The 17,421-nt window shown below is 36.4% G+C and overlaps 2 protein-coding genes across 2 annotated transcripts; one reads left to right on the top strand and one right to left on the bottom strand.

The window, feature by feature from the left end:
- Positions 1–9,808: 9,808 nt before the first annotated feature.
- On the top strand, positions 9,809–12,480 carry LOC143607554 (psbP domain-containing protein 1, chloroplastic-like). The gene is made up of 3 exons (XM_077082956.1): positions 9,809–9,922; positions 10,886–11,317; positions 12,172–12,480. Exons 1-3 carry the CDS (start codon positions 9,812–9,814, stop codon positions 12,391–12,393), a joined length of 765 nt encoding a protein of 254 aa, XP_076939071.1. The 5' UTR covers positions 9,809–9,811; the 3' UTR covers positions 12,394–12,480.
- Positions 12,481–13,441: 961 nt separating this feature from the next.
- Positions 13,442–17,128, bottom strand: LOC143607555 (Golgi apparatus membrane protein-like protein ECHIDNA). The gene is made up of 6 exons (XM_077082957.1): positions 17,088–17,128; positions 15,878–15,934; positions 15,593–15,796; positions 15,411–15,470; positions 14,358–14,484; positions 13,442–13,605 (listed from the first exon to the last, which is right to left on the bottom strand). Exons 1-6 carry the CDS (start codon positions 17,100–17,102, stop codon positions 13,517–13,519), a joined length of 552 nt encoding a protein of 183 aa, XP_076939072.1. The 5' UTR covers positions 17,103–17,128; the 3' UTR covers positions 13,442–13,516.
- Positions 17,129–17,421: the final 293 nt, after the last annotated feature.

Here is a 17,421-nt window from a genome sequence, read left to right as displayed (position 1 = left end):
TGATCATTTTTTCCTAGTGGCTATCGCCTCGACCCATTTAGAAACGTAATCGACAGCCACTGGATGTATAAATTACCGTACGAGTTCGGGAATTGGGCCCATGAAATCGATCCCCCACACGTCAAAAATGTCAATTACTAGGATCGGTTTCAAGGGCATCTCATCCCTCTTGAGATACTCCCGAGTTGTTGACACTTCAAACAACGTGTCGCAAACTCGTGAGCGTCCCGAAACAGTGTTGGCCAATAAAAACCACTAGTCAACACTTTTCTAGCGGTTTTCTGTCCGCTAAAATGACCACCACACGCAGACGAATGCGCGTGCTCCAACACTTATCTAACATCCTCCTCAGGTATGCATCTCCTAATCATCTTATCAGCTCCAATCTTGAACAGATCGGGGTCGTCCCAAATATACTGCTTCGCCTGTGACACCAAATGTTTCTTTTCCTCCTTGGCCAGTGTTCGGGCAAATCACCTGCAACTTTAAAAATTGACAATATGAGCAAACCAAGGGGTTTTGGGAAACCGCCAAAATCTGTTCGTCGGCGAAAGACTCGTTTACGGGTCCGTCCCGGTCTCCATCTTCAATCACAATCCGAGACAAATGATCTGCAACGATATTCTCTGTTCCCTTCTTGTCCCGGATTTCCAAATCAATTTCCTGTAACAACAAAACCCATCTGATTAACCGGGGTTTCACGTCTTTCTTGTCCATGAGGTACCTTATTGCAGAATGATCCGTATAAACAATTACTTTGCACCCCATATATAAGAACGGAATTTATCTAAAACACACACTACCGCAAGCAACTCCTTCACGGTTGTAGTATAATTCAAGCGTCCGAGAGGGTTTTGCTTGCATAGTAATGGCAACGGGTTTCTTCTCAATCCGTTGACCCAAAACAGCCCCGACTGCATAATCACTCTCGTCATACATAATTTCAAAAGGCAATTTCCAATCAGGTGATTGCAAAATCGGGGCCTTCCAATAATTTCTGTTTCAGAATGTCGAAGGCCTTAGCACATTCCTCATTAATCAAATGGGGCATCCTTTAACAATAGGTTACATAAGGGTTTGGTGATGTCACTAAAACCCTTAATAAACCTTCTATAAAACCTGCGTGCCCGAGGAAGATCTAATGCATTTGACATTTTTGGGATGAGGTAGGGTGGAAATAACTTGGACCTTGGCTCGGTCCACCTCGATCCACGACTCGACACAACATGGCCCAATACAATCCCTTCCTAGACCATAAAATGGCTCTTTTCCCAGCTAAGAACCAAAATTGTTTCGACACATCTTTCTAGAACTCTTTCAAGCTGATGTAAACAAGATTCGAAAGATGTGCGAAGATTGAGAAATCATCCATGGAAATTTCTAAAGACTCCCCCACCATATCGGAAAAAATTCTCATCTTATGCACCTTTGAAAGGTGGAGGGGGGGCGTTACACCAGTTCGAATAGCATTCGCCTGAATGCGAAGGTGCCATACGGGCATGTGAACGTAGTCTTCTCCTGATCTTCAGGATGAATAGCTATCTGGTTATAACCCGAATAACCATCTGAAAAACAATAGAATTTTTTGACCTGATAGCTTTTCCACAATCTGATCGATAAACAGAAGCAGAAAGTGATCTTTCGATGTTGCTGCGTTCAGTTTTCGATAATCAATACAAATACGCCACTAGGTTACAGGTCGGGTGGCAACCTCGTTACCTGAGTCATCCTTGATGACTTGGATACCCGCCTTCTTTGGGACTGTCTGAGTCGGGCTTACCCATGTGCTGTCTAAAATGGCAAAAATATTTCCAGCATCGAGCCACTTCAGTACCTCCTTCTTCACGACTTCCCCCATGTTCGGGTTCAACCGCCTCTGTGCATCATGCGCAGGTTTCACATCCGGATCTGTCAAAATTTTGTGCATCACTATCGAGGGACTAATCCCTTTCAGATCCGCAATGGTCCACCCGATCGCCTCCTTATTCTCCACCAGCACCTTCAGCAAAGCAGATTCCTGTTCCAAAGACAAGTTAGAAGCTATAATAACAGGCAATGTGTCATTCTTACCCAAAAACGCGTATTTCAGATGCCTCGGTATCTCCTTCAGCTCGACTTTCGGTGCTTCCTGTAAAGATGGTTTCAACCCGGCATCAATCTTCTCGGGAAGCGGTTCCACCTGAACCGACCACGGGGGTCGATCTCCCCATAAAGCTGCAACCTCCAGCTTCTTCTCCTCCTCTTCCAGCAGCTTATCAGTCTCCACCTATAACCTGCCAAACATAAAGCACGTCTCCGTTGTGCCGTCTGGATCCACGACAGAGTCGTATAACGGAATGCACTCATCAATAATGTCTGCCATAAAGCATTCATCATCGACCGGAGAATTATTTACATGTGTGAAAACATTAAGTCTAAGCTTATGGTTACCAAATGCCACGTCTATAGTACCGGTTCGACAATCGATTTTGGAATTTGCGGTGGCCAAAAATGGCATACCGAGGATAACCTTAGGCTGTTTGGTTCTCTCACCCGAAACATAATCGAGAACCAAAAAGTCAACTGGATAGTAAAAATCTTCCACCTTAACGATCACGTCATGTAACATTCCCCCGGGGAAGTTTCGGTGTCTGGTCCGCGAGAACAACCGTAGTCGCGGCTGCCCGAAGCGGACGGAAGTCATACTGATTGTACAGACTTCCCGGGAGGATGCTAATGCTAGCTCCAAGATCTAGGAGTGCCCATGTCATTTTAAAATCACCAACCTGAATGGATATAATGGGCGTTCGGATCTTGTAGCTTAGGTGGAAGAGCACCCGAAAGAATTGCACTCACATTATCTGTTAAATCAATCTGTTTAGGGATCTTTTGGTTCCGTTTCTGTGTGCACGAATCTTTCAAGTATTTTGCATAGGCGGGAACTTGTTTTATGGCATCTAAAGAGGAATGTTAATTTTAACTTGTCTAAACGTTTCCCACATTTCTTCCTGTTGTGGGCCCCGTTTAGATGCCATCTTCGCCTTTGATGGCGACAACAAGGCATCGGGATAAGGGACGGTTTTGGCCTTCCCCGTGTCCTTAGAATTGTCGTTACCATCTTTCAGAACCGGTTTGTTTATTTTAATTTTACTTTTATTATTTTCAATTATAACCGGTTTTGGCTCGTCATCACTGACGACTGTTTCATCAACATCTTCCACCACCCTATCGACCTGAGATGGTGGACCCCCAACCTTATTATCATACTTTTTACCATTTCTTAAAATACTTACCTGATTGACGTGCTTCTTCGAACTCGAACTCGAACTGAGGTGCTGCGGGTTCACTGTGGTTTCACTCGGTAACTGACCCACGGTTTTCTGCACTACCCTTCTGCTGATCCTGATTCTGATTGCTTGACGAACTGTTACCCCGGTAATCATCTCTGTTATATCCCCGACTGTTATACTGACTATTCGAACCACCCTGTCGGTAGCTGTTCCGCTGTCGGTTCTGACTGGATCCCTAAAAGTTTGGGTTCGATTGGTTCGACGCGTTCCCGTATTTGAAATTCGGGCGATTCCTTAGGCCCGGGTGGTAAGTGTTCGAATTGAACCCTTGGCCCTTGGACTCCCCGTACGCGTAACTGACTTCCTCCTCATCGGTATACTCGTCATCATCAAACCTCGGGTAATCTTCAACCTTATGTCCCAATCCGCCACAATCTGAACAAATTGGGAATTTCACCCCAACTTTACCAACCTCCTTCTTTTTCTCTTTCCGATAACCCGCGAGTTCCCGTTCCAACTCTGCAATTCTGTCTGACTCGCTCGAGGCTGATTTAGCTGTTCGGGTGACGCCGACTTTTCGTCTTCGTTCAGCTGTTGCTTCTGACTTGGAATCCTCACACATAAACTCAAGGAAATCCCAATCATCCTCTTCTGGTTGGTTCAACAACATCCCATTACATGACAATTTCAAATACTTTCTGTCCTCGTAAGTCAACCGTCAATAAAACACTTCACTAACTCCAACAACTCAATCTGGTGGTGCGGGCATTTCCTGATTATCTCCTTATAACAAATAAATGCCTCTTGAAATAACTCACCTGGTGATTATGCAAAATGTCGAATCTCCATCCGGGCTTCGATAGTCTTCGACTGCGAATAATACTCGTTAAGGAAAACCTGCTGCATCTCGGCCCAGCTCTCAATACTGTGCATCGGTAGCGAGTTGAACCAGTGTTTTGCTTTGTTTTTTAATGAAAACTGGAACAACCGCAACCGAACGTCATCCTGATCATAAGTACTATCACCAATAGACCCACAAATAGCTGAAAAATCTGACAAATGTGAATACGGGTCTTTTGATCCCAGTCCGTGAAAATAGGGAACTATGTTGATGTAGGACGGACGGGATTTAATTATCGGCTGTCCCTGAACACGCACCTGTGGGACAATCAGTGATGCACCATCTGAAATAGCTGATTTGAACTGACTGTTAATATGCTGAACCGGAGGCCTGTAATTCCTTTGTCTAGCCCTCGGTTCCTCAAAACCTCCCTGATTAACCTGAATCGGCTATCTTTGTTCCTCCCGATATCTGCCTATACCACCTTGATCAAGATTCCTGTTCCTCCACCTGTTACCTCTCACCCTAACCGGTTCCTCAACCTCTTCAACACGCAAACCGCATTTTCATTTCTCGGCCCAAATTCCTCCTCATCTCCCTCTTCTCGTCTTCAGTATGAATACTGACATGGTCAAACTCTTGAATAATCGGCTGTCGGTGACGAAGGGTATTGTTCGGGGCTGATGGCCTGGGTCTGTCATGGTTTCGGTTTCGGTTTCTGGAGTGTCGGGCTGAATTTTGGGGTTGTTGATTGGTGTGTATTGGTGGTGGTAGGTCATTATTTGGTGGTTTTTGATTATTCGGTGGGTTTGGTTCGGGTTGGAAAACGTTAATTTCAGGTGGTGGGTCTTGGTTTTGGTTTTGGTTCTGGTTCTGACCTTTCATATTTGGCTGTCTGATTTGAGCTTGGTTCTACCGAGCTAGGCGTCCAATATCTGGCTTGTAAATCAGCAGGGACCGTCTCCCTGAATGGCGGGTGTGCATAAACTTGTGACCTGCACAAATAACACACCCCGCGTAAGACGGGAAAACAAAACGAAACTAAAATTAAAAACAAAAACTAAATTAAACTAAGAAATCAATTAACACAAAACACTAAGCGCACTAACTCTCCAGCAACGGAGCCATTTTGATGCTAGACTGTCGCTATCTAGTCAAAAACAATGAAATCAAGGTCCTAATCACCTAAGCTAGTCAGGATAAGTAGGGTGTCGAACCACAAGGAGTATGTGGTCAGTGTAAAGTGTAAACGATTCCTAACATTGTGAAGTAATTCAATTAACGAAGTGCTTATCACACTAGAAAACAAGTTGGTTTTAATATTGATTAAACACGTAAACAACTTTCAAGCAATTAACAAAGACAAATCACACCCGGGAATCCAAGTAAGCAATCAAACAGCAATCTCATGCATATAACAGATAAACTATCCTGTGTCAACTACAGACTGACTAACTGGTTTAAACCTTAGGCATCCACGCTTGCTAACACACGGCACTGGTTAAAAACAATCCTACAAGCAATTATCATAGCAACTGGCACACTAATCGTTCCGATCGAAATAAACCTAAACTGACGTTGTGCACAATAATACTAGACATCAATACTCATAGATTAACATCAAAGATAGTTACAATCAACCGTTCTAGTACATGAGAAAATAACTGAAAGATTACAAACTATACATCCCGGATATGACTCGAAGGAACTAGCCACGCATCAGCATCTCTAGGGATTCGGTTATGATATTATGGAACATATATGAGGCCTTGAGATGATTGGAAGTGATGGTTCTCCTCTTTGTTGCTCTGAAAATCGCCTGGAAGGTGTAGAATAGCGTCTCGAGTCGTCAAGATGTAATATATAAAAAAAACCCTAACTTTCATGATTCTGGGGACCATCGCGTAGCGCGATGGTCTCCTCTCTTGGTCCATCGCGCTACACGATGGACCAAAGTCAACGCTGCTAGATTACAGGGCATCGCGTAGCGCGATGCCCCACCTTCAACACCCATCGCGCTACGCGATGGGTCTCTTTTCTCAACAAATCCAAATAAATGCCTCGGTTCACGTGCTGGACCTCCCGGGTCTTCATTCCATGCTCGTACAGGCCCAAATTAAGCGCGTTAAGTACCTGTGACCTGAAATACAATAAACATGTATGAAGTACCATAGTTCCTAAACTAAACGAGTAAAACAACTAAGTTAACATACTAAAATATGTACAAATAAACCGAACATCACGCGACACTTCCAACCGCTAGATTTTCAAAACCTAAAATCACAATTACACTCATCTGCTCGTCCCCTCTCCTTCAGTCCGTCTCCACCACCAGTCGTCGACATCAGCACACCTCCTTCACCTTCGCTCACCGGCGCCATCAACACTCTTCGTCACCATCATCGCCGTCGACAACCAACTCATTAGAAAAACGCAAAACTCGTCACAAGTTTGTTTAGTTGAATTGAAATTGAAATTGAAGCCAATTGATCGGTTAATCCTGAAATCGATTCAATTAATCATCAATTTAAAGCTTCAATCGATCAATTTTGAGTTATAGATGATGGGTTTTTGATATTGAACGTTTAAAGGTAAAAACATTTTAGTTGAACGTTTAAAGGGTTAAAGTGTATTAGCTGGAACGTATTAGTTAAACGTATGTCGCGTACGTAATGTACTTTAAGCGATTATTGTACGTTAACCTTCCCCCCTTATATATATATATATATATATATATATATATATATATATATATATATATATATATATATATATATATATATATATAGGGGATGAATCTTGCGATAAGTGATTTTATAGCGAGAAGTGCGAGAAGTTAATCATAACCATTGATAATGATTGATCTATAATCTACAATCAAAATGGTAATAGTGTAATTATGAGTTTCAACATCTTAATGGAAATTAATGGAGTTTCAAACAAAAAGGGTATGTTGGTATTTTGCTTTGTAGAAGCCACATTTGTAACTTACATTTCATTATTATATTCCTAAATTTTAACATCATCATCTCTCAAATAAAATATCCTAATAATTTAAGCTCGCAAGAAGCTATCACAACCTGCAAAAAAAAATCATATAATCTATATTACCAAAACTTTTTATTACCATATAAATTTGTAGATTTCACCATACGTTTTCTAGTTTATACAGGCTAACACGTTCTTCAATGTATGTAAAAGAAAACGTTGACCAACAATATATTAAAGTTACATTATTTAGGAATTAATAGTTCACAATTAATTAATTTACTAATTAAATTCATAATTTAAAACTGATTATGTTAAAAGTTACATTATTTATTTTGTTAGTGTATGTGGTATTTCAAATTGTGTATATGTATTTTTTTCGTGTGTAGGTTCATTTATGTACTATGTAGGTTCATACATTTATTGTATTTGTGGTATTTTGAATTGTGTAAGTGTAATTTTTATCGTATAGGTTCATTTATGTAATATGTAAGTTCATATATGTACCATGTAGGTGGTATTTCGAATAGTGTAGTTCTAATTTTTATCGTGTGTAGGCTCATTTATGTACTTTGTAGGTTCATATATGTACTGTATATGTGGTATTTTTGAATTATGTATGTGTATCTTTTATCACGTGTATGTTCATTTAAGTAATGTGTATGTGATACTTTGAATTGTGTGTGTAATTTTTTTATCATGTGTTGATTAATTTATGTATTGTGTAGGTGCTATTTTGAAGTGTGTATGTATAGTTTGTATAAAAAATCTTGTAATTAAAAATAAAATAAAAAAAGATGTAGATTAGTTTGTTGATAAACTGTAAATAAGATGTAAATAGGTTTATGTGTAGGATCATCCAATCAATTTACTATGTGTCAGCCTTTTGTTTGATCAAATACACACGCATATTAGTGTTGATTTCTATGTAATAATAATAATAATAATAATAATAATAATTTTTTGTAACTACCATTAGTTAGTAACTTATCATTAACTACGCCATTAATGAGTATGAGTTACAAAACAAAACACTTTATATTTTACTAGTGTACCCTTATATTTAAATAATCAGAAATTAAAAAGAAATTATGTGATTGATTAGAATTACTTCTCGCACTTCTCGCAATAAGAAACACTTCTGAAATGAACCTAATCTTATATATATGTATATATACACACACACACATTGCAGTGCATTCTGTAATTCTCTGCTTAACGCATTTCCAACCCATTTTCTATTCATATATATAACTAGCTTAGCTACCCGTGTATTACACGGATTTAACAATTTAAATTATATAAGTAATAAGAAACTCAAGATATATGAAATATTCAATAAACATAAATATCCCCAAATTACATTTAAACCATAAATCATTTCATACTTTTGTAAATCAATGACATTATTACAGTTTTTTTTTCTTGTGGCATATATCACCACGTCATGTCACAAATTTTAACAACTCAGATAAATTATACATACAATGAGATATTATTGTAGGCTAACATATAACCTAAATAAACTAACATATGTACCTCTTCAAATTTTTGCATGGATTGATTCGTCTTTGACCCGTTAGTAGTTTAAAAGAAACTAAGATGCAGAAAATATTATTTTTAGAAATTTGACCTCTATCAAATAAAAAATATCATGACAAAATATATTGACTTTGAATCTTACCCAAAACCAAATTTTAAATTTCCAAATTAATCTTTTGATATGTCACAGAAGTCATGACCCCAAAGATTTGTCATTAAAGTCATTACTTGAAAGTTGAAACATACTTTGGCCCGTTAACTCTTTTTAATTAAAAATTCTTTTAAAACCCACCTCGACCTTTTTCAAATTATGAATCAATTAATATTTTGTAGTAAAATAAACGTTGTTCTAAACTGCCACCCCCCCCCCCCCTTGCTAGAGATTATAACATGAAAACATTTTTTTTTTCCAAATTGTCCAAAACCCTTGATTCAGTTTAACTAATCTATTGTAAAAAAATAATCATGACAAAAATACTCTTTTGCACTCTTAAACTTATAAAATTCCGATGATCGATCCTTATTTTCTTAGCTACTTTATTCCTTTTTCCCTAGTATTTATTAAAATGCTACTTATAATAGTAATAATGATGATATAAATAATACTAGTAACAATAATATTATTTTTATTCCATATTTATTATTAGTATTTATTAATTATTAGTTTGTATTTATTATGAGTATTTATTATTCATTTGTATTTATTAGTTCATATGTGGTAAAGTATGGGATTAGAAAGCCTTATGTAATGCCACATTAGATAGATGGGTGTTAGGAGATGTTATGTGACATTAGAGATTTTCTTTTATTACTTATGTAAAATGTAAAATTACACTGAAAATCAAGTTATTTTCTTTAACTTTTTCAATTAAATAATATATTTTCATACATTTATCATTATTTTTTTCTCTCTACTCTACTCATAACCACTCTCTAAAAAATATCAAAAAATTATACAATAGTTTTACCCCAAATTAATTTTCTAATATAACATTTTTTTGATACAAAGAATACTCAGACCCAACCCCAATATCCCTAATATCTTACATTAAAATAATAATAATAATAATAATAATAAAAGAAAAAGAAAGAAAGAAAAGAAAAATAACAAACCTTATGACCCCACTTTATCTGTGTCTACTCAATCCATTCAAGTGGATGTAATGTAACCATGGCAAACTGTCTGGGGTTCAGACCCCCTTCCACTTCCACCGTCCTCCGCTCACCGCCCGTTTCTTCTGCCGCCACCGGACGCTTTTCTGTTTCCTGCAACCTGCAATCCGTAAGTCTCTTAACCCACTTTATTATTAATTAATGCCCATCTGCATTTTTATGTTTGCTGTATCCGGTTGGAAAAAAGTTGAGTTTTCACTAACTCTGGACACAAATAACTGCATACATACATACATACTATATGTAACTGTTATTTATTTAATTTTAAATAATGTGTTTGCGGACTAGAGATTCCTAACGAGCTAAAATATGTCCAAAATGGAGCTAAACGAATGAGATATCGATGCTAAAAGTTGTGTGTTAAAAAGGGCAGTGTTGTGAGATTCTTTGTTATCCATTTTGCTAATATAGAGCCAGACTAATGCTAATAACTATATGTTGTTATTATTTATATAATAGTTGTTAAGTAATACGCTAAGCAGTTAATGCGGAAAAATATCGGATATCGGTCAATGACCAATATCTGAGATATCGGTTATCGCAGTGAGATATCGGTGGGATATCGGTAATTTTAATATCATGTAAAATTCATATATATAGCATTTTAGCACTAATAATTCAGCATAGTCTCCTGCCACTAACAAATTAACCTTTTGCAAATTGCAAAACACTAACAATCGTAGCAAGTAAGAATTGATTAGGACTTAAAACAATAACATTGAACACTAAAATTTGATATTTAAAACTCAAAGCACTGATATCGGGAATATCGGTGATATATCGGTCAAATATTAGTCCACTGTCGGTCAAATATTGGTCAATATCGTTGATATTATCAGTACCGATATTCTGACTTATATATCACCAAGGGACCAATAACCGATATATCACTGATACATCGGTGATATATCGGCGATATCGACTGCATAGGTAATGCGTTTGTTCTCCTTGATGAGAGCTTCATACCAGTTTAAAAATTGTTCAAAATGAAGCTAAAATGAATATCGATGCTCAAAGTGGTGCGTTTACTGTTAAATAAACTTCATTATTTATTATGCTAATATAGAATCAGACTAAAGCTTTTGCAGTTCCGAGAAGGAGTTTGATGACCTTGATTCTTTCCACTTGCATATTCTCAAAAATTGACACAAATGTTGCATTTGCTCAACAATCTGTTGAATTCAGGGAATTTATAGATACTTTTGACGGGTACTCGTTTAATTATCCTAAAAATTGGATTCAAGTCAAAGGCGCCAATGCCGACATATTCTTTAGAGACCCGTTTGTGCTCGATGAGAACCTCTCGGTTGAGGTCTCATCACCTTCATCATCAAAATATAAAAGTGTTGAAGATTTGGGCCCGCCTGAAGAAGCCGGAAAGGCGGTTTTGAGGCAGTATTTGACCGAGTTCATGTCTACTCGGCTTGGTGTGAGACGCGAATCGAGTATTTTGTCTACTTCTTCTAGGGTTGCTGATGATGGGAAGATGTATTACCAAATTGAGGTAAGATTTTTTCAAACTTATGTCTCGTGGTCACGTTTTAGTTTTATACACGAGTTTTTTTTATTACTAGAAATTCTGGTAAACAATGTGGATATGAAACAAAAGCAGTCGGTTCGTAGGGGTGTTAAATGCGTCGGGCTCACGGCTTGATTTCTACACGAACATAAAAATATGCCACGACAACGAAAATTTGTCACGAACCCGGAAATCGTGTCAGACACGCGAACAAGGACATGGCACAATTTTTCATGGGCTGACATGAGACCCGAAATTTTTATTTTTTGTATATTAGTAATTTAGTATAATAAAGTAATAAAGAATACAAATGTATATAAAATATTAATGTTTAAACTATAAAACTTGATGCTCGTTTCTCTTTTTATTGTTTAAACTTTGACATAAACTGCTCATTTTAAGCTATCTTTATAATAAAACATATTTCTTTTTAGAAAGTTACATAAATAAACGAGTTTAATAGGTCAACCCATGAACCTGACTAATCAACCCAAAAACGACCCATTTGGCTAAATGTATTAGTGGGTTTGACCCGAACCCGTTTAGACTGCCGAAACACACCAATTTCGTGTTAGGTTCATGTCATGAAATTCTCACCTCTAAATGTATAACAATCTTAATTTAACTTCAGAGCTATATTATTATTGTTTCAATAATAATCTAAGTTGTTGAGTAACACAATTTATTAAGTTGTAAAATAGACTTTTGACTTTTTTGACCCATTTTAGCTAAACTTTATCTGACCTTTTTCGATATAATATAAGATAACCTCGATTCAGCCTAGCACAATTGTCACCTCTGGTGAAACGTTTGGTGATTAATTTAGTTTTGGTTTGCAGGTGAACATAAAGTCATATGCTAGCAATAATGAGTTGGCGGTTATGCCACAAGACAGAGTGGTGCGCTTAGAATGGGACCGGAGGTATCTTTCGGTTCTAGGAGTTGAGAATAACCAGTTATACGAGTTGAGACTACAAGTGCCGGAAAATGTGTTTGTGGAAGAGGAGAATGATCTTCGTAGAGTCATGGATTCTTTTCGGGTTAACAAGTTGAGTGCTTAATCATGTTGTTAATGTAGCATTTGTTATTTTGTTTACAATGGATACACTCCGTTGATTTTGGTATCTACATTTGTGCGTGTTTTTTTTTACTTGTTTTCATGTTCTTGTAACTAACATGGTCAGCCTTTGTAGCCAATATTGATCATGCAAGAAAACAAGTAAACATCTTTTTTTCAAACATGGGATCTGTTATTGGAAAACTCGGGAGATTCAACCAGCTAACTATGCATTGAAAAATGGACGGGGTGGGCGGGATGGGTGTTGGGTCTGGACGAGGTTTCTAGTGAACATGAGTTCAGGTGCAGACGGGTCAATTTAAATTGGTTGCCTGGGTTTAACAACCAGTTTTAGAAGAAAAAAAAAGTTATCAAAATAGGTTTACCCGCTGTCTTATATTTATGGCAGCTAGTAGCGTGGAGGCAGTGGCGTTGGTGGTGGTTGCGTTGGTGGTGACTGCAGTGGCTACTGATGTTAGGGGTGTGGGGTGCAGGCACTGATGATAGTTGGTGGCGGCGAACAATGGTAGTTGGTGTTGTTGGTCACCTCATTTGACTTGGTTCAAGTTATTAAGTGTTTGAAAAGCTACCCATTCTGACCCATTTAATTCGAGTCTTATGAATCCAATTGCCACCTTTTGTATTCACCCATATCAGCTAAACTATTAATGATTTAATGAGCAGGTCATGATTGTCTGGTTTACTAGCCAACAGAATCAACTAAAATGCAGCTTGTGTTAGGGTGTGACCTTTAGGAGAGTTTGTAATAATATTTAACAAAATAGTTTTTCTCGAGTAAATAATATAGATCGTACATGTACTTACTACACAAGCCGTCCTTTAAACAAAAGCTTATAACACTCACGAAGCGAGGTCACGGCTCAAATGATGACTTTTATAATAATTAGGTTACTATTCATCTATTCAACATACACAAGATGTAATCATTTATATGCGTAACCAATATGATTAGATAATATGTGACAAAATATAAGTGGAAGTTGGATTCAAACGTATTTTATATTTCTTGTTCTTTTGAGTTTTGGCTAGTATTATACTGCATTCGAATGAATTTCATACAATGTATATCAAGTACAATAGCAAACCATGTTCTTTGTGCATCAAAATCACACGACGCTAAAAGCAGACTGTATTGTAGATTGGAACTGGTTCGCGATAGTCTGGGAGGCAAATTGTTGAATCTGCTTCTTTGCATCTGCACACAAATTATCAATTCAAAACCTATACCACATAAACCAAGGATGCATGAAACTCAACATAAAAGGACAATAAGATTGACAGCATATAAAACTTTGACCCATTTTAAACATGAATCTACCAATTTGGGTTGTAGTTTATCTCAAATTGGTCATATAAAGGTCATATGGATCATAGGGGTTGCAAGCAACACCCAGGCCAAATCATTAAATTCCAAGATTTATATTGCTATTGTAATAATGCTGCTTAACGGATTGCCTATACATAGAAAGCTTAAAAGACGGACAAAAGTGTATACGGGTCAGCACAACCCAGTCCGGTCCCATTGAATATGCACCAAAAAATGCCCCATTTCTATATAAGCCAATTTAACCTGCCAGACAACCGACCCATTCTATAATCATTTTATCCATTTCCATTTTAAAATCACATTATCCAAAAACGCTTAGCTAATTAATAAAATAATACTTTTGGGGAAATATATTTTACACTTGGTTTTCATAACAGCGATATATGGGCCAGCCCGACCTGACCCGCTAAATTTACCACAACTATATACTATGCTGGTGACTAATCTACTATGACCACAGAGATCTATTTAACAAGTGACACGAAAACTATATACAAGTTTTAATCATATCCTAAAATCAACTGAAATCATGTCAAAATTTTCTCAATTTAGGTTGCATTAAAATAAGAAAATGTGATATTTAAATAAACATCTAAAATCTTATAAAATGAGTTACGTACCTTTACGACATTTGGTAAAACCAACGATATTTGCGATGCTGAGGGTCAAACAAACTCCAACAACAAGAAGATAATCAGCTTGGAATCTTATCAATGAGAATATTCCGAAGAAGATCCAAACAACCGCCTAAAAAAATATAAATTGGATATATCATCACTTATCAGTATTTTTTTTCTCCTTTTATGGTCAGAGAGAAAAACATTAATCAGGTTGACTGATAAAAATTATTACAACTTATGATCCAAAATCACTGACAGAAAAAGAATCTCCAACCTCCAATGCTAAGTCATAAGTTTATCAATGTGCCTGTTGAAAACCATTTGGCTTCCATTTTACCATTTGAGCTTGAAATTTTTGGGATAGTAAAAATGGCACAAAATAATGAATTTGGGCCTAAAACTTTTTATTAATTATAAATTAATTGATTATTAAACATTTGAACCTAAAACTTTTTCAATTAATTATACACCATTTATTGGTTTCTTACAAATGACTTAAAATCAGTTTTTCAATTTTTGGCTGATAGAACAACCAAACCGAAAATTTTGTCCTTCAAAAAAAACGTAAAACCATGCCACCAGCTTTTAACTTGGTTTGATTACATCGGTTATTCCAGTTACAGTTTAGTTATTTTGGTTTTGTGCCGCTACTTTATACGGATTGTACATATCACTTAAGTTCTGCTGATTTTGATTTTGCATTAACTTTAAACGTATATGTTGGAAATCAGACCCAAAACAAACAATAGAACAATCGGGTTTTTGCAATCAGAGCAAGATCACGACACTTTCTTGCTATTGAATAAACTTGAACACCAATTACATTGACCCTAACTGTCTGTATTAGATTAAATTACTTCCCAGACATACTATGATGGTTCAGACTCCTAAAACCTAGGACTACAACTAGAAAGACATGCATTTAACTCAAAACAACTAAACGATAAACTAAACCTTTAAACTTCTTACAGTCTAGCCCCTAAACTTTCACATATGAACTAATCAGGATTAACTTCCAATAGCCTATTCATTAGGGGACAGAGGTTGACTTACAGTCAAGTAAAGAGTCCACCAGAAAAGCCAAGAGTCCTTTTTGTTCATACGAGCCAACGACTGTAAAGAAAAAGGTTATAACATATAAGATATATAGCACAGGCACTACAGAGCCGGTTAAATAGGTTACATTTGTGGTTACAAAAGACTAAAAATTTATATATAAAAAAGAAGAAGTGCACCTCTTGATCAAGACATTCAAATTTCCACACGCTCTCACCATTGTCATCAATTTCATTCCACCATCTCAAACCGACTAAGATTCGACCACTAACATTTTTGACCACCCAAAAATCAAGAGCTGACAGAAGAACAGTAACCACAAATATAATGACAAAACTATCAGAAAAGAGGGCCGATAGTATGTAAAAAGCTAACGCTCCAGCCTGATCAGAACAAAAAATAATATTTGAATGTTATGTAGTAAGAAGGAAAAACAAGCAACTTTATAGGATCAGAAAACTAGCCTTGAAAAGCACATGAAAGAAGCATATCCTTGGGTTTGCATAGTTTTCTCCTGGAGGCTGAGCACATAACTCAATAAGTATGATATTATAAAGGAAATCATAAAAGTATATAAAACAAATGATACAAAATCACAAAAGAAAACTGTAACTTTCAGTGTAAGACATTCCAGTTTTCTACTAGCTAAAGGGTAAGAATCCATATTGCTAGTCAGCTAGAATGTGAAAATATGAATTATAATTCACAAGAATAAAACAATCATAATTATAATAAAATTGTGAACCCAACTGTGTACAAATCACCGGATTCAAAGCATATAATATGATGTTATATTGGCTTACATCAACAAACAAATACACTTTTATAATCAATGGGGTCAGTGTTCAACCAAAATCCAATGATCATGTGCAACAATATAAGAACAAATATCTATCATGATAGCTGAATTTCCAAACAGCTAATAAATAATAATCTTAGTTCCTTATCATATCTTATAATCAAAAACCAATTCCGGTAGACTGATAGTGAAATAGATAAACCTCTTTGAACATTGAAATCATTATGGCATGCAAGGGTTCACAATCTAATCTTTATATATAAAAGTGTATAAAAACAAATGATACAAATCATAAAAAGAAACTGTAGTTTCCACTACAAGAGATTCCAGTTTTGTAGTTTGTGTGAGTTTATTATCATGTTTACTCTTTTAGCTCACACAAAACATGCAGAAGAATTTTTAAATCAGAAAAAAAAAAGCTGGTAAATGTTTAGAATCTTATATTCAAAACTTGTATGATGCAAGATGGTATTAATGAAAGGATAAAAATCCATACTGGTATAATGTGAATATAAATAAGAATTATAATTGCACAAGAGTTACAAAAACAAAAGAAATTGCGAAGCCGGTTGTGTACAAATCACTGGATCCTTATTTGGGCGTAAATAATTAGTTTTATCGATCAGCAAGGTCAGTATTTAAACAAAATCACATAATATGATTATGTGCAACAACAAAAGAGTTGAATGTTTTCCAAACAGCAAATAATATTACCAACAAATATCAATGGTTGCAGGCAGGCAGGCTTAGCTTATAGTGCACATAGATAAATCTCTTTAAAAATTATATCTAAATGTACTAGCAACTCTCGATCTAGGCAGGCAGGCAGGCAGGCAATACCGAATGAATTTAGAATACAAAATGAGGAAACATACCGGATTCAGATCCATGATGACGGATCGGACTCAACGATTGAATCAGGTTCAACTCGCAACTAATTTCCTTCGGGAATGAAACAAGGTTTGGTTTGGGGTGATTGTTTCAGGTTAATATGGGTTATGGTTAACACCACGGGTATGGAGGATGTAACCTTGGTTTTTAACTTTTATTTTAAACATTTTATGGATACGGCTTAAACATTCTCTTTCTATCTCTCCTCTCGTAGATAGAATGTGTATTTCACAGGTAATTAATAGAAATTTTAAACTTTAACTATAAAGTAAAATATAACCAACAAAATGATAATATATTGTTACTATAATTACAATT

The sequence above is a fragment of the Bidens hawaiensis genome, unplaced genomic scaffold, assembly GCF_021521415.1.
Source record: "Bidens hawaiensis isolate Kalapana, Puna unplaced genomic scaffold, B.hawaiensis_p1.1 tig00083489_1, whole genome shotgun sequence".
NCBI lineage: Eukaryota > Viridiplantae > Streptophyta > Magnoliopsida > Asterales > Asteraceae > Bidens > Bidens hawaiensis.
Note: the sequence above shows the minus strand (reverse complement) of the source record. Positions and strands in the feature narration are given on the sequence as shown.